Genomic DNA, 18872 nt, shown 5'->3' on the forward strand with positions numbered 1-18872 from the left:
CAGTCCCTTCTGTTCGGGTCCCCTGGATGTCGGAGACTGCAATTCTGTTATCTGTGCCTTCAGCGCTTCTATCTGGGCACTCATTCCACGCTGCATTTCGTTGCTCTGTCTCAAGAGCTCCATCAACCTTTGTTCACGTCGCTCGGCAGCCTCTAAGTTGTCCTCCTCGTGCCTCTGAAATTGGGGAAGCATACTTGATCTTCCTTTCGGCGGTCCTAGGGGTAGATTCTCCCCTCCGGCGGCTCCTTCCATTTCAGTATATTGGTCCAAATTGTTTTCTTCGGACAGGGTATCTACCTGTCCTGGCTGATTCTGTGCGAGCTCCCACGGCTCTCTTTCAGATGAGTCTCCTAGCCTTGGCGCGCTCGCACTCCGGGGTTGGTGATTGTCTCCGCGCGTTGTTGCTCGGGTCACTCTTCCGGTGCTGGGTTGGAATAAGACCTTCTTCTTGGCCCCCTTCATTTATATGATTGGACCTTTTTTTAAAAGCCTCCGCTTTCTTTTTATAGATTGTCACTTTGTGCGGATTAACACACGCACTAAAATTTGTCTTCACTTTTTTTTTTGCGTTTTGATATAAAAGGTTCACGTGATTCTTTTCAAAACACCCGGTCAGCGACGTATACGCTGAATAAGTCGACAATAAAAATGTTTATAAACTGGGGGTGCTTCTCTCTGCTTCTCAAGTTTCTCTTCGGTCAAGAACCGTCCGATATTTAAGACCCAAACAAAAAACAAAATAAATTTCCCTAACTAGGGGTGTTAGCCGCTTCTACACAACGCGGTTCTGCTAAGCTAACATGCCCATACTTTCCCTTTTTCTAGACATCCCAAATGTTCCAAACGGAATGGTTGTGTCTAGATAAGGAATCTGTCTAAAAACTTCCTCCCGCCAGTCGTCGGAAAACAAGTTGTTTGACCGATCATTCTCGGGCTCCACAACCGTCTCCTATTTCTCTGGACTCGAACCAAGCAAACGACCTGACCAACTAGCCTAATACGTTGTGGGGCGTCGGCCAGAGAAACTAAAAAATCGTCCACCGCCCAAATATGTCAAGGGAAACAGCAAAGACTCGAACCAAGCAAACGACCGGACAAATGCCCAGTACGTTGTGGGGCGTCGGTTTTGCGTTTCCTGTCAGTTCCCCCACCCCCATTCTGTCCTGGATCGACAAACGAACAGTAGACCCGCACCGCAACTGCTAAATGCGTTACCGTAATGCTTGCGCTCCTGCTCTTTCTGGACTCGAACCAATTCAAACGACCGGGCAAATGCGTAGTACGTCGTGTGGCGTCGGCCAGAAAGCACCTATAAATTGTATATACGTTAATTTTAACAAATAGTCGTCGACACTTAGTTATAGGTATAGTATTATAAAAAAGGATAACTCATAGTTCTTGATTTAAGGAAGTTCTGGTAAATTTGTCCATGAACAAAACAGAGAATTTTTATGGTTAAAAACATTTCAAAGTCAGGCCTCTATTCTGCGACAAAGTTCTGATTGAGCGGCCGCTCAACACTGACAGTCACAGAAGTTGGGAACTTTACAGTTACTAGCTCGACAAATAAATAAGTACGCGTACATTTAAAATTATTTAATCTCCCTGCTCTATAAAACAGTCAAATTTCCTATGGCAAAAAAAAGATGAAAGCTTTGCCATACTTAGGTACATCCACTCCGATACCGCAGGTACCGAGTTTGTGGATCCTGTTAAAATTCCTTAAGGCATATGAAAAATCCTAACGTTGGGCGCCAATTCTGTTACGTGGGCATATTAGTGCCCGAGTCCTGACTGGGACTCGGGCCGAGGGAGAGGCGTCCGATATTCTGGCACCATTTGCCGGCATAAGCTACGTCGTATTCGGGTCGTGGGATCTTGGTAAGCCTCTCTCCTCTCCAACATAACGAGAATAAATATTAAAAGTGCCTGGAAAATAATATTAGTTCATAAAGTTCGTCGGTCGTCAGTCCACACTGCCCCACAAGCTTAGCTGTCGATTGATCGCAATACGATCGGGCTGTGTTTTGGCCATATTCTCTCCCCTTCACACATTCGTGTGCCAATGGATCGTCGCAGGCCGCGCAACACGATCCCCAAGGTTGTCCGTCAAAAGTTATGTCATTGTTCTTGACCTACTCCACTTCTCGCGTCAGCACACCCCTTTAACAAAGCTTTAGCACACCATGTTTTCGAATACTTTTTCACATTACAAATTTATTGGATGATATTTAGGTCGGCGTGTGCCGGTGTTGAGTAACATAATTTTGGCTAATTCATATGGGGGTTAAATTAATTGACAATATTTGTTTTAGTGGAGAGTATCGATTTGACCACCTGTGAAGGTGCACACATCAGCAAAATGCTGACTATTCACGACTACAAACGTCGCTCAGAGGGCTCTTGCAATTGTCATACAATTACAAGGCTGATACTCACCGCTGGAAAAGTTTATAGTAGTCTATAAAACTATAGGATACTGCACGGATATTTATATATGTATGTTTATAAGAAAGGAACCGTGTTCCGACAAACTTACCCCCTCTTTAAATCCTGGGCGATGAGATCTCGACGCTCCGGATCCTGGGCTTTGGAAAATATTATATTGAATATATATATATATATAAATATACGTGCACCCAAATACGGCTGTTCTTAAGTATACCAATTCACTTAAACACAAAATATATATTTCTATTATGCCCGAGGCATGCGAATTCTTCAACGGCTGTTCATCATGATTCGCACTTTGTCTATCGATTCGGTTGGTTTAAATGTATTTCAGTGCATGTTTGAATGCTTCCAATGTTTTTTTGTTGATTTTCACTTGTTCTCCAATTGTATTATTAGAGGATATTGGTCTTTGGTTATGCATGAGTTTACTTTGGTTGGCTCGATTAACACATTTATGTTGCATCACAACTATCTCCGACGTACGCTACGCCTCTGAACGGATGGCTCCTACAGCTGAACAATTTTCAGGAGCATGGGGATCACGCGTACTGCGGCTACAAAACATCACAGTATGACAGATGTCGTCCTTATTGTTAATCCTCTCCACGTTCTTTGATGACAATGGCGGCGCTGGTCCAACACATAAGGATCTTTCGAGCAGCGATTTGTGTCCTTAAGGACTGTTGGATATGGTGGCTGGTCCTGGTGGCAGAAGACTCCGTGGACGACTACCCCAGGGAAAGTCGTTTTCCCTCGGAGCTGCCGGCTTCCGTCAGCAAGACACACAAATGAATTCTCTTCTCTTCTCTAATTGTCTAAGGTCTTTTATACCAGACTAGAGCTTTTGCTTGGCTGCCGGTATGCATCGGATCACCTAGGTGTTCCCAGTTAGGATTACTATTCCTCAATATCTGCTGTCATGGGAGTCAACGGCCGGCTGTTGCACTTTGCCAGCTACTGGAGTATGGTTACCAGTAGGTCGATCGTGGCCGTTGTTCTGGCTACGCGACACCCGAGAATTGCCGAATTGCATTTTCTTCTGCCTTTACCAGTATGAGTCTGGTTAGTCACATGCAAATTAAGTTTCTCACTAGTGAATTGATTAAAAAAATTTATTTTTATTTTTAACAATCACTTATTCACTATTACAATTTTACAATAGGTCGAACTTATTTAATTCACTGCTCTTGTATTTATTCTCGAATTATTGTTCTGCTCGATTCGGATCTCAAAAACGGACTGCCTGCTCTCTGGTTCAATGATCAATAATCAAACCTCGGCTTAAGAGATTTTATCCCCAAAAATTGATAAAGAGAATGACTCAAGAGAGTCGGAAAATAGGATGATGCAATTTGCCGATTAAATTCGAAGTCCAATCTTGGCCGGAAATTGGTGTTTACATTAGCGGAGTTTAGGGACCGCTTTGGGGATCTTTTTGTTTACGTTAGCGGACTCGGGACTCGCTTTGGGGATCTTTTGTTTACGTTAGCGGACTCAGGGCTCGCTTGGGGCTCCGATTGTTTACAATATCGGTTTGGATGTTTACAGCATCCGTTTGATTCGGACTGCGTGAAATTGATCTGGGTGGGAATGATTTGGAGGCCTGCTTGGCAGAAATAGCTGACCACGGATTTATCTCGGGTCTGTCAGAGTTATTTGGAAATTAGCTCTCGGCTCAAAGTTGTTTATAAATTGGGTAAGAGCCCCTAAATAATGTGTCATATAACTCCCCCCATTCTAAATTGAATCGTCCCGATTCATTGGAACTGTTGGGTATATTGAATGCAATTGATTGGTTAGTTCGACAATGATATTTTCTTCTAGGGTATTTTCATTGTCGGGTGTATTATTTATCTCAATATCGGAAATATTGCTTTCTGGTTCGATTTCTATACGAATTTGCCATGGTTTGAGTATTAAAAATTTTCTGAATTTGATTATAATCATAATAATTAAATATATTAATGCTAATATGATTAATATTAACGTAATTGGTATTTGAGTTTGTTTAATTTGAATAAATGGATTTAGTATGTTAATATTATCAAATGAGAGTTCCGAATCATTAGATATAATATATTCGGATATTAAAAAATCTGTATATTTTCGAGCTGTGATGTATTCCAATATCTTATTGTCTTCATTGGTGAAGGAAATATTATTAATTATAGAGGTGCCATTAAGAGTAATTAAATATGACCCATTTAAATGAGTGTCATTAACTGTATTTTCTCCATTTACAAAAATGGCTCCATCTTGGATTACATCTATTTTTTTATTTTTTTCTCTGATTTTGTTACAAAAAGATTTTTCTCCATTTAGTAATCTGGTGAAACAAGAACCTTCTGGGTTAAGTGCGCAATAATTGTTAAATATTTCTGTCTTAAAATTAGACATTACATAGTACTTATTTCTACATTTTGCGACGTGATTATCAATTAATAATTTTCCATCATCATGTGAAATGGATCTTGAATTGTAAACCTCACAGCGATCGGTAATAATAGGGTATTTTATGAAAATTATTATAAGATCTTGATGCAAAGCGATTTTAAATTCAGATATATCTAAAAGGTCTGTTATAACTACAGGTCTATTTTCGTGTTTATAAATTTCTTGTATATCGTCGTTGTTTAGAATTTTAGTATTAAATACATCGATCTTGGCGAGTGTAATTGTGTCCATTAAATTCATAAGATCGTAAGTAAGCAAACGCAGACGATATTTTCTAAGCGGAATTTCTTGATCTTTAAAGGCTATTTTGAATTCTTCAGATAAAGATTTTATCTCTTTAAATATTTTAGAATTAATAACGAATTGATCGTTATTATTTTGTATTAAATCATCGATTTTATTTTGGACAGTTATGAAATCATCATGATCTGGTGTTCCCGCTATCCATTTCCAAATAGTGCCTATTTCATTAATGCCTCTTTTTGATCTACTGGGTATAATTTGAGAGATAAGTATTTTGATAATTTTTAAATCGTGGGATATTTCCCAAAGAAAATTGTTGCTGTCGTGACTCTTCAGAAATTCTGTTTCAAGATTAATTATATCTCTATAAAGACTTATATTAGTTATATGAAATAAATCTGCGTATGATTCATAAATAAGAACATCTTTGGTATCCTTGTAAAGAAGGAAATCATGGTTCGTGTAATCCATAATTTCGGATTTGGTTGTAGCTACCAGCAGTAATAAGTACATTATTGAAATCATTATCTGTAATTTGAAACAAATTATTTTATATTATCTTTATGAATCGTACGGTTTCTGTTATTTATAATAACTTTATTAGGGAGATTTTCCATAACTACTTGTTTTTTGTATCTAGAATTTAGCTTGTTTCTTTCCCCATGTTTCTTTTCGTAAATTACCTCTCCTACGTGATAACTCTTATTTTGTCTATCTCTATTGTGGAAATGCAACATTTTCTCTTGAGCTTGTTGCAATAATTTAGGCATATCTTCGTGTTTGATTTTATTAAATAGTAAGTCAAAAGGTCGTTGGTTGGTTATTGAGTGAATTGTTAAATTATATTTTTGTGCTGCTTTAATAATAATTTCGGAATAATCAACTAAATTAAGCTCATCTTTAATGCATCGAGCAATTTCTGTTAAAGTAGAGTGTGCTCTTTCTATTTGTCCGTTGGACGTACTATGTCGAGGATCTGGAAAGAATAGAGATATCCCATTTCTTTGAGCAAAGGATTTGAATTGGGATGAAGAGAAACTTGGTTCGTTATCTATCATCAAAGATTTGGCTAATGGAAATTGTTGTACAATTTCTGAAACTTTATTTTCTATATTTAGTTTGTTAGGGATTTCTTTTAAGACCAAATATTTCGAATAGGAATCTATACAAGTAATGAATATAAGATTTTGGGCGTAATATATATCAAGATGCAAATTTTCACCTTCTCTTTCTGGAATAGGTGCTTGACCGATAGGAATCTGTACTGGGTGTCTGTTGTATTTGTTTTGATTGCAGATTGTGCAATTCTTTATAAACTCCTTAAGCTTTTTGTATAAATTAGGCCAATAATAGAGTCTAGTTATTTGCTTATAATTTTCATCAAGCCCTCTATGAGCTCTACAATGAGTTTCTGTGATAATCACGGATCTGTCTTCAGCGTCTTCGACATCCTGGACAAATGTCTTAGTGTATAAAAATGTATTTATAAAATTGTCTTTAAGTGGTTTTTGAATTCTATAAAAATCTTCTAGAGTACAGTGAACTCCTTTTGTTATATTGGTTGGAATATATTCTCTTAATATTGATATTAAATTTTCTGGAGTATCATACTCTATTATATGTCTAGTATTTCCGAATACATTAATCGACTCATGTATTGTATACCTCCCCGTTGCTATTAGCAATTGTTGCTTAAACTGGTTTAAGGGTTTTCGGGTTTCTTGTATAACATTCTCAAAACTACTCTCTGCAAAATGCTGAGTATTTTGATCTGAGACCGATTCATTACTTTCCGTTAAGTTATTAATTTGTATCCTTGATAAAGCGTCCGCAACAACGTTTGTTGCTCCTGGCTTATAAATTATTTTGGGTGAATAGCTTTCAATAAAAGAATACCATCTTTTCATTTCGATATTTGGATTTTTTTGAGAAATGGAAAATGAAAGAGGTTGGTGATCGGTATAGATCTCGATGTTGTTAACCCCATATAAGTAATTACGAAGGTTTTTAAAAGCCCATACTATGGCTAAAAGTTCCTTTTTATTTGTCGCGTATAATTGTTCAGTTTTGGTTAGAGTTTTTGAAATAAATGTGATTGGTTTTCCTTCCTGAGAAAGAACCGCACCAATTGCTAAGTCAGACGCGTCAGTTGTTAGGGTAAATTTTTATACCCGTTACTCGTAGAGTAAAAGGGTATACTAGATTCGTCGGAAAGTATGTAACAGGCAGAAGGAAGCGTTTCCGACCCCATAAAGTATATATATTCTTGATCAGGATCACTAGCCGAGTCGATCTAGCCATGTCCGTCTGTCCGACTGTCCGTCTGTCCGTCTGTCCGTCTGTCCGTCTGTCCGTCTGTCCGGATGAACGCTGAGATCTCGGAAACTATGAGAGCTAGGCTATTGAGATTTGGCGAGCAGATTCCTGAGCTTCTTACGCAGCGCAAGTTTGTTTCAGTAGAGTGCCACGCCCACTCTAACGCCCACAAACCGCCCAAAACTGTGGCTCCTACAGTTTTGATGTTAGATAGAAAATTTTAACTGAAATGTATTAGTCTTGTCCATACCTATCGATTGACCCAAAAAAAAATTTTCTACGCCCATTCTAACGCCCACAAACCTCCCAAGAAAAAAAGCTATGACGTCAGAGCCAGACAGTGCGAAATGTTTTTACGCGTGTATGTGTGTGTATGTAAATAGTTGCCGGCCGAACTTAGCGGCAAAGAGAAAAGCACTGCCGGCGCTCAGAGAGAGCAAAGTGCGCGGCTAACTTATTCTATTGAACAATAAATTTGTCACGCCTACCCTAACTCACACAACGCTTAAATCTGTCTTCCGCCGGTAGGTGGCGCATTTAAATCTCGCTTTGCTGCTTGCATATCTCCATTTCCCTTTGGTCGCTTAAGCTGAGTAACGGGTATCTGATAGTCGAGGTACTCGACTATAGCGTTCTCCCTTGTTTATTATAGTCCGGTCGTACTAGTTCTACTTGTGCAATTAAATTTTCTTTGAGCTCGTTAAAAGCTCTTACAGCTGAATCATCAAACTGTATTAAAGTTTTACGTGATGCCTTTTTTGATACTTTGCCGTTTTGGCCTTCTAAATATTTTGTTAAAGGTTTAGCTATCTTTGCATAATTTTGCACAAATTTTCTGTAATATCCTGTAAGGCCTAGGAAGCTTCTAAGCTCTCGAATATTTTTAGGGATCGGATATTTTACAATTGTTGAAATTTTTTCGGGATCGGTTTTGATCACATTGTGAGAAACAACGTAACCGAGAAAGTTTGTTTCTAATTTAAAGAACTTTGATTTTTTAATCGAAATTTTCATGTTTGCGTTCAGCATAATTTTAAAAATGACAATTAGGTCTTTATAATGTTGCTCAATTGTTTTTGAAAATATGATTATGTCATCCATATAAAAATGACATGTTTTACACACTTGTTCTCTCAAAATATCGTCCATCGCTCGTTGGAATATTCTAGGAGCGTTTGTCAAACCGAAAGGCATTCTTAGGAATTCGTATTTCCCATTATTTATTGAAAATGAGGTTTTTTGTATGTCAGGTTCGTTCATGAGAATCTGATGAAATCCAGATTCCAAGTCAATTGTTGAAAAGTATTTGGCTTTTCCGAGATTTGATAAAATCACTGAAGGGTCCTGCATTGGATACCTATCAGGTATAGTATTTTCATTTAGTTTTTTATAGTCAATTACGAGTCTTAGTTTTGGAGTTCCATCTTCATTGAAACCCTTTTTTGGTACCACTAGTACAGGGGAATTATAAGGGCTTCTACTTGGCCTTATAATTTCTTCTTTTAGCATTCGACTTATTTCAGAATTTACAAAATCTGAAGCTGATAGAGCATAAGGGTATTGTTTGCTGTAAATGGCCCTATCATTTACGGTGTTTATTTCACCGCGTATATCTGTCCTAAAAGGAATCTGCATATTTATTTTTGAATGCTCTTCATTTATAATATTTAATATATCATTCTCCAGATCTTTTCTTTGATCTGCAGATGATATTTTTATGTTGTTTATTTTTTGATTGTCGGATAGTTCAACGACGGCGTGTTCAGAATTTTTCAATTCCAAACTTTTATTTTTGTCGGATATTTCAACGACGGCGTGTTCAGAATTTTTCAATTCCAAACTTTTATTTTTGTCGGATATTTCAACGACGGCGTGTTCAGAATTTTTCAATTCCAAACTTTTATTTTTGTCGGATATTTCAACGACGGCGTGTTCAGGATTTGTATATCCCAAACTAAATTCGCTTTGATTACCCATTTCAGATTCGGATCTGATTTGAGCCTTTTCATCAAAGTATTTTTTTAATATAAATTCTTTTAATGGAAGAATGGTGTTTTCTTCTGTTAAAGAATGTTGGTTTAAATTGTTTCCGTTGTCATAATTTAATTTCTCTTCTATTCCGTTATATTTAATAACTCCCTTAGCTGTATCAATCACAGCTCCTATTTTTTTCAATAGGTTATAGCCGATCAGTAGATCTGAGTCTAGCCCTTCTATTTCATAAAAAGTATATCGTGTATCAAAAATAGTTATCATAATATTTAATATTTAATTAATTAATTAATATTTAATTATTGAATATCCATTCACTGTGGATACTCTTTTGTATATTGGAAGCTCATTCTTATTTTTGTAAACTCCAGTTCTAATATAACACGAGGTTGCCCCAGTGTCAATTAATATTTTTAACTTTTTATTTATTTTCGGGTCATTTCTAAATAGGTAGGGTAAGCCTACTCCTGACTTTTGTCTAAAAAATGGTTCTCCTCAATGTTGTTTAGTCTCATTGTCTTGTTAGCCGGTTGGTTAACAGTTCCAGTTGGTACCCTTTTATTTTGGGCTTGTCCTTGCTGAGTGTTCTGGGTCTCAAATTTTTTTGTTTGATCCCACTTGTTCTGACTGTAATTATTATTTTGATATTTATTATAACCTTGATTATAGCCGTTGTTAGCCTTATTCTGAGCGTGGATAGACTCGTCTACCTCCATTGGTCCGGCTTATTTTGTGGCTGCCTATAGGTGTTCCACTGATTTTGTTGGTTATTATTAAATCTACCCTGGTTCCAGGAATTATTTTTGTTCTGATTATAATAACCATCGATTTAGCGTCGCTTGTGACCGGTTGTGTTTATCTTGTGCTCTGTGATTTTTGTCAATTTGTCATTAATATCTGTGATACTGGTGCCTTGTTTTGTGACTTAGTCCTTCATAACCAGCCGTGCTTGTGTTTTAAATCGTCTGTTTATGTTTAATTTTCTATTTTATTGTAGAAATTTTAACAAAACCTAACTCTGTGTTTAGCCCGTGCATTTTGTTATTGTAACTTCTGTACGCTGTGGTGCTTTGGTTTCAATAGCTTTTGTTGTTGTTTCCCATAACCTTCTTGTAATCTCTCTCCCGTTTCTTGTCGTCTAAACTGTTGTCGTGTATATTTTGTTTGTGTTTCGCAAGCCACGCTCAGTCGACAGCCACTCTGTTGCGCTCTCTCGCTCTCGAAGTCTCTACGCGCTCTTATACTTTTGTGTTCTTGTGTGTCTACATTTTTATTTGTTTGATCCCAGTGTCAAATTAAGTGAGGTATTTATAATTCTTTTGATTCTTTGGTTTTATTAATAACTTTTTTTCTTAAATTAAAAATGGCTCTTTTTTGTTGCAAAAAAGATTGTCAGTTTGGATCGTCACCTAATGACGTTTTTATTTACTGTCGTCTCTGCAACATTGTCATACACCCAAAATGTACTGGACTTGTTGGCAGAGTAAAAGATTATATTGATCTGCGTGTTGGTTTTTCGTGGACTTGTGCCTCATGCGTGGAAATAGATCGTGATTTGGATGGCTATGTTGCGCTGACCAATGATCGTTTTATGAAACTGTTTGATAAACTCATGAGCGTAGTTGCTGATTTTAAAGAGTTTAAGGCGGACCTTGATAATAAAAAAATGTCAGTAGGGTCACCTAAACGCAAGAAGACTGCTCCTTCAAAATCTCTTCAAGTAAAGGCATCAGTTCCAAATCCCAACTTAGCTTCTAATATTTTTACCCGATCGGTAACGGCAGCAATGTCGGCATCCACTGGGGCTGGTGGGCCTAAAGCTTCTCTGACAGCAGTACCCATAGGTACCAAAAGCTCTGGAGTCCCTGTTTCTGCTAGTCAGCCTACCGTTTCAAACCTTACGCAGCTTTCTGTGCCTACGGTGGAAGTTAGCTCTATAGTCCCTAGTCTCGATAATCAGACGAACGATGTTCAGATTGCTGGTGGTGGAAGAAAGAGCCTCTCGGTTGTTCCATATAGGAAGCAATTATTTGTGTCTCGTTTAACACCTGAAACCACATCTGCTGATGTTTTGGAATTTATACAACAGGATTTCCCATCTCAAAACATCACAGTGGAGGAGTTTAAATTTCCTTATGTTCGTAGGATATCTTCCTTTAAAATATCTGCTCCTTCGGAAGTATTTAATGTACTTAATTCTAAAAGTTTTTGGCTTAATGATGAATTGGTCATTAAAGAATTTGTTCCAAACAGACGGAGAACTAATAATAGGCCTTCCACGACAGTACCTGCGCCAAAAAACTGAGCAGTTTATTTTTGGCCTATCAAAATGTTAGGGGACTTAATATGAAGCTACCTAAGCTTTATGCTGACTCCTCTGCCTTTTCGGAAGACATTCTGGCCTTTACTGAGACTTGGCTGAAACCGGAGATATCAGACTCTGAAGTTCTGTCCAATAATTTTAGTACGTATAGAACTGATCGCTCTCCTCGTAGGGGGGGTGGGGTGCTGGTTGCCGTTACCTCTACTTTAACATCGGAAAGGATATACTTTCTTAATCCCAATGAAATAGAATTTGTTGGTGTTAAAGTTTCTTTGAAATCTTTTTCTATTTATGTAACTTGTTCTTATATTCCACCTGGATCCGACTTAACAATTTATAAGCAACATTTGTCTGCAATAAAAACTGTTTTATCTCATCTTTCCGAAAGGGATCTTTTGATTGTTTTGGGTGATTTCAATCTCCCTGACATTTCTTGGTCCCTTTCCACTGACTCACTTGTCTCTACCCCCTTATCTGACCATGAATTCGTTGACGGTCTGTTAGACTTATCATTACAGCAAGTTAGCTTTATACGTAATTCTCTAAACAGACAATTAGATCTTGTATTTGCTTTAGATCCGTCTGAAGTCACGGTATCTAGAATTGACCCACTAGTTATGCCAGAAGACCGGTATCATCCCACATTAGAACTTACAATTTGTCTTCCCTGCGTTGACACCCTTTCTTCTTTTTCACCAACTAAAAGTAGATGCTTTCGTAAATGTCACTTTAGTAAACTCAATAACTTGATTTCACAATATAAATGGACAAATTTATATAATTGCTTGGATATTGAAAGTGCTACGGAACTATTTTATAGTGTCCTAAACTCTTTTTTCTGTGAATGTGTTCCTGATAGTTTTGCTCCTAGGTTAGACAGGCCTCCTTGGTTTACCAATCAGTTGCAAAGACTTAGAAACCTAAAAACAAACTTCTATAAAAAGTACAAAAAGTCGGGTAGGCCATCCGATTTTTCAAGATATGTGGTGGCTCGTACTAATTTTAATGTACTTAACAGTCATTGCTATTCCATGTATTTGAACCGATGTAAATTGGAATTTTCAAAGGATCCAAGGCAGTTTTATAACTTTGTCAATGCTAAGCGAAAGTCTTCAGCATTGCCATCATCTGTACGATTAAACTCTATTGAGGCATCTACGGATCCCAAAATTGCAGATTTATTTGCTGAATTCTTCCAATCTACTTATAGTTCTGGTTCTTGGTCTAATTCTAGCTACCCTAATCACTTAAACAGGGCAAATTGTATATTTTCTCCTGTAATCACCGAAAGTTCTCTCTTAACTGATTTAGAAACTATAACGCCAACCTATTCTCCGGGGCCAGATGGACTCCCTGGGTGTGTTCTTAAGTTTTGTGCCCGAACTATTTGTAAACCCATTCTTAAACTTTTCAATTTGTCTATCTCATCATCTGTTTTTCCTACTATCTGGAAAGATTCTTTTATTATTCCACTCCACAAAAAGGGTGCGAAGGTTAATGTTCAGAACTATAGAGGAATCTCCAAATTGTCTGCAATTCCTAAAATATTTGAACGCATTATTACCTCTCAGTTGCAACATTTGTGCTCCTCTTTAATATCGCCGTGTCAACATGGTTTTGTTAAGCGAAGATCGACCACCACTAACCTGCTCGAATTGACATATTTTGTAATAGATGGGTTTAACGAAAAATTGCAGACAGACGTTATATATACAGATTTTAGTAAAGCCTTTGACTCTGTAAACCACTCTCTTCTTTTATTCAAATTAGATCAGCTCGGGTTTCCGAATAATCTGTTAACTTGGATTTCAAGTTATTTGAATGGTAGATCTCAGAGGGTTTTATTCAAAAACGCTGTTTCCAAGATGATCAACGTGACATCTGGAGTGCCTCAGGGCAGTCATTTAGGCCCTTTGCTGTTTACTCTGTTTATAAATGATCTTCCCTCTATAGTAACTCACTCTCGTGTACTAATGTATGCTGATGATGTTAAGCTTTGTTTTTCATATAATAATATTGAGTCTGGTTTCTGCTTGCAGTCGTTGAGAAGAGAGTAACTTATGAACGTTGGCGTACCCCTATAAAAAGTCATAACGTTGCATTTAAGATAGTTTAAATTCAAAAGGTTGTACTGACACCATTCCTGGAATCTATTAATGTCTAATAGATTCCAGGAATGGTGTCAGTACAACCTTTTGAATTTAAACTATCTTAAATGCAACGTTATGACTTTTTATAGGGGTACGCCAACGTTCATAAGTTACTCTCTTCAGAACATGTCCCTGGACCGAATATACTCAGTAAACGATTTAGGTGTTCTCCTAGATCCTAAACTTAAATTTGACTCCCACATAACCTCTACTGTAAATAAAGCTATGAGTGTTCTTGGGTTTATAAAGCGTTGGTCTAAAGAATTTGATGATCCATACACTACCAAATTATTATTTACCTCCCTTGTCCGTCCTAATTTGGAATACTGTTCTTCCGTTTGGAGTCCTCAGTATCAAGTGCACATTGACCGTATAGAGTCCGTACAGAAACAATTTCTTCTTTTTGCCTTACGTGGTTTGAACTGGGATCAAAACGTCAGGTTGCCTTCTTACTCGAGTAGATTGCTTTTAATTAATTTGCCTAGTCTAGTAAGCCGTAGAACTATGCTTGGTACTATTTTTATGAATAATCTTATCAGAGGCGATATTGATTCTGTAGATTTGGTAAGCCGCCTTACTTTCAATGTTCCTGTTAGACTAATGCGAAACTACTATCCTATAAACTTGCCACGATGTTCATCTAATTTTAGTCAGCATGAGCCTTTTCGCGTTCTTTGTAATAATTATAACAACCTATATCATTTAATTTGTTCCTCAACCTCTATCCCTGTATTAAAAACTAAAATCTTAGCTCATTTGCTTTAGTCTTGTTGATCTATGTTTTGTCCTGTCCTTGTTCCTTCCTTGTACCTTCCTCGCGAACCGTATTTGCCCGAAATAAAAATGGGCCCGCGCGTAACAAGCACGTGCTTGGTGTCGTTTGGGCCACTTGTTTGTACTGCTCTTAGTGCATCAACGTTCAACAAATAATTATTTTTGTTCTGGTTGTTGTCATGATTAAACCTTAAATTATTACTATTTCGATGGTTATTGTAATTGTTGTTTTGTTGTCTTTGCTTTTGGTTGAAATGTGTTTGACCATTTCCACCAGGGTTTGGCTCACTATTTTTTCTCTGAGTGGTTGAGAAACTATTTGCGAAATGCGCCCTCATGTTGTTGCTTTCCAATTCCTGAACTATGACCATTGCATTTGGTAGGTCAGGAGGATTCATTGAGAAAATTGTGTCTGAAATTTGGCCGTTTAGGCCGGTAATGAAAACTCTAAGAGCAGTCTTCCTATGTTTTTCATTCATTTCTGCTGTTATCGGTTTGTTTCTCCCGTAGGTCATAATTGTTTTATTAATAAGTAGAGTTAACTTTCTATTAACTGTACCATAATAATCCATAATTGATAATTTTCCCTGACTCAAAACACTTAGTTCCTGTTCAATAATATGAATAGGACGTTTGTCGCTAAAGACAATGTCAAGTCTGGCCATTATGGCATCGAAATTTAATACCGTACCGTTATGGGTTAAGGCATCGCTTGCCATTCCCTTTATTTTGTTTCTTAATATTGATAGGGCGGAATAAAATCTTTCACTCCCTCTGGCATATTGCCCCATGGCTATTTCAGCCGATTCTCTCCAGCTTACATATTTATCTTCTTCTCCTTTATATTCCCTAACAGAATATGTGTGTCGAATATGATGTGTCGCACTTTATATTTGGATCTATAATCTCTATCTGATAATCTTCAACCGTTTTAATTTTATGAGAAAGCTGCGATCTTAAGTTAACGATCTCTTCCTTTAATGGATTCAATTCAAAATTTACAATTTGTTTAATTAAATCTCCTACACTTAACATGGTATTGTTTGTAATCGCCTGATGATGTTCTTGAGGCGAACTTATGTGGAGTCTTTTATTTGCTCCGTTCTGGCTTGTAGAAGGTTCTGACATTTTGAGAATATTTTCGAAATCAGAAATTAATTCTTCCACTTTGTATAATTATATTTCTTTTTACAAATTTCTTATTAAATAATAATAATAATAAAAAAAGATTATATCGCTCACGAATCGTCCTCCTTATTTTTCTTGTCGTTGTTTTTGGGGTTGTCATTTTTCTTGGATGATGATCCTGCTTGGGGTCGTCCTTCCTTTTTTTGTATCTTGGGGTCTTCCTTCTTTCTTCGGGTTTTTAAATTGGTGTCTTCCTTCTTTCTTCAGTGTTTATTTCTTGGCGAGGGATTGCCCTTCAGCCTTTATTCTTTAAATGTCTTTTTGTTGATGATTTCGAAGATTTGTTTGCAATATTTTTTTAGTTAAATTGTTTTTCACAATGGTTATTTGTTTCGATGAATTTTGTTGTCACTTTTTAAATTTTTTATTTTGTCCGAGCAGTGAATTTATGTTACGAACACTATTTTGTAATTTGAGATTTTAAGGGGATTATTCCATTAATTATTTTCCACCTTATTATTTTTTGATCAACACAAACTTTTTATTTTGTTTGCCGGTTGTATAGAGTTTAAGGGGATTATTGCATTTATTAATTTGCACCTTATTTTTATCAACACAGGCTTTATATATTCGTCGGTTGTATCGGGTTGTTGGCCGCGCAAAATTCCTTTTTCACTTTTAAACTCTTCTGGGGTTTATTTAAAAGCTTTGCTTTAGAATTTTTTAATCACACGGCCCCACGTTGGGCGCCAATTAAGTTTCTCACTAGTGAATTGATAAAAAAAATTTATTTTTATTTTTAACAATCACTTATTCACTATTACAATTTTACAATAGGTCGAACTTATTTAATTCACTGCTCTTGTATTTATTCTCGAATTATTGTTCTGCTCGATTCGGATCTCAAATACGGACTGCCTGCTCTCTGGTTCAATGATCAATAATCAAACCTCGGCTTAAGAGATTTTATCCCCAAAAATTGATAAAGAGAATGACTCAAGAGAGTCGGAAAATAGGATGATGCAATTTGCCAATTAAATTCGAAGTCCAATCTTGGCCGGAAATTGGTGTTTACATTAGCGGAGTTTAGGGACCGCTTTGGGGATCTTTTTGTTTACGTTAGCGGACTCGGGACTCGCTTTGGGGATCTTTTGTTTACGTTAGCGGACTCAGGGCTCGCTTGGGGCTCCGATTGTTTACAATATCGGTTTGGATGTTTACAGCATCCGTTTGATTCGGACTGCGTGAAATTGATCTGGGTGGGAATGATTTGGAGGCCTGCTTGGCAGAAATAGCTGACCACGGATTTATCTCGGGTCTGTCAGAGTTATTTGGAAATTAGCTCTCTGCTCAAAGTTGTTTATAAATTGGGTAAGAGCCCCTAAATAATGTGTCATATAACTTGCACCCCTCCTCCTGTCTAAAGATTCGTCGTTGTTTCTCTATGTGAACCTTTCTATGTGGAGGGCGTACGTAACAAAAGTGTAAAGTGAAATTGATTTTGTTGATTAATACCTATTTGAATGCTGAGAATCGTACCAATAGCATTGTTATTTAAAAAGTTATAACTAACTAAAACAGGGTTTAACATGGTCAGACTGGCCGTCCGCTAGGTGCCGGCGCTTCGGCATACATAGTCTGTAGTACCGCTACCGTCCTCAAGTTGCCGTGGCCCTGGCATGTGTGGTGTGCGCCGCACTTATAGAAATGCCTTTGAATTTTGTCTTATTTTAAATTTGAAACAGATTAACGGGTATATGATAAACGAACACTCGACTATTGCTTATTTTCTTGTTTAGTTTCCGAGACGGTTTGTAGGATTTAGGGTGGGAATTTGAATGGGCGTTTAATTTAAATGCTTAATACCAACTGTGTAGCTTTTACAGTTTCCAAGAACTCAGCGTTCGGAAGGTTTTAGGTGGATTAGGTGGTGGCGAAAGGTGCAGGCGTTAGAGTAAGCGTGTCAAACTTTTTTTGGGTAAGTCAATAGGTATTGACGAAACCAATACACTTGGGCAGTTTTGTGTGTAGTCTAGTCTTTTACTATACAAGCAACACGTATAACAATTTAAACTAGTGTAAAAATAAGGACTTACCGCAACTTCAACACTTGATGGAGGGTATATTTAAACTAGTGTAAAAATAAGGACTTACCGCAACTTCAACACTTGATGGAGGGTATATTCGTGTAGAAACTTTAGTACTTTTGCAGTTATCAAAGCACCATTGGGAGTACTGTCGTAGTTTCCCATCTAAGTGTTTCATGCTTTGTTTTATAAAGGAAACGAAGTATCTGTAAATGGATTAAGATTTTCAATTCTTAGTATGCATGTATACACAAGGGAGAACGATATAGTCGACAGCCTCGTCTATCAGATACCCGTTACTGAGCTTAAAGAAACTCAAAGGAGAGATTGCAGGTCGCCACCTAGTAGCTTAATTGATGGCCTCGACTATTAGATACCCGTTACTCAGCGTAGGAGAGGGCGAAAGAGATGGAGATATGCCAGCAGCAAAGCCACTGTCCGCAAGACACACCCCCCACCTATCATCGATTGCTTTATTTTATATTATATATTATATTATATTCGTCGGAAAGTATTTAACAGGCAGAAGGAAGCGTTTCCGACCCCATAGAGTATATATATTCTTGATCAGGATCACTAGCCGAGTCGATCTAGCCATGTCCGTCCGTCCGTCCGTTCGTATGAACGCTGAGATCTCGGAAATTACAAAAGCTAGAAAGTTGGGATTTGGTAGTAGATTTCTGAGCTTCTTACGCAGCGCAAGTTTCTTTCAGCAGGGTGCCACGCCCACTCTAACACCCATGATTTTTATGCTAGCAAAAAATGTTAACAGAAATATGTTAGTCTCGTCAAATACGTATTAGTCTCGTCAATATCTATCGATTGACCCCAAAAATGCTTATATCCGTGCTTTGACCTTGGTAAAGAGTCGAATGCGACTAAATTCCATAAGTGGTATTTCAGTAGTTCCTAATAGGGTTTTTGGTGTTTTTTATTGTCTAAGACTTCGAA

General features: G+C 37.3%; 1 protein-coding gene across 1 annotated transcript in view; it reads right to left on the reverse strand.

Moving 5' to 3' along the window:
• Positions 1–18128, reverse strand: part of LOC119559301 (kinesin-like protein KIN-14I) — a 163295-nt gene extending 145167 nt beyond the window's left edge. Inside the window, exon 1 of the mRNA XM_037872380.1 lies at positions 17989–18128. Within this exon, the coding sequence (XP_037728308.1) occupies positions 17989–18099 (111 nt within the window). The 5' untranslated portion in view covers positions 18100–18128. The remainder of the gene's footprint in view (positions 1–17988) is intronic.
• Positions 18129–18872: the final 744 nt, after the last annotated feature.

The sequence above is a fragment of the Drosophila subpulchrella genome, unplaced genomic scaffold (genome assembly GCF_014743375.2).
Source record: "Drosophila subpulchrella strain 33 F10 #4 breed RU33 unplaced genomic scaffold, RU_Dsub_v1.1 Primary Assembly Seq20, whole genome shotgun sequence".
Classification (NCBI taxonomy): domain Eukaryota; kingdom Metazoa; phylum Arthropoda; class Insecta; order Diptera; family Drosophilidae; genus Drosophila; species Drosophila subpulchrella.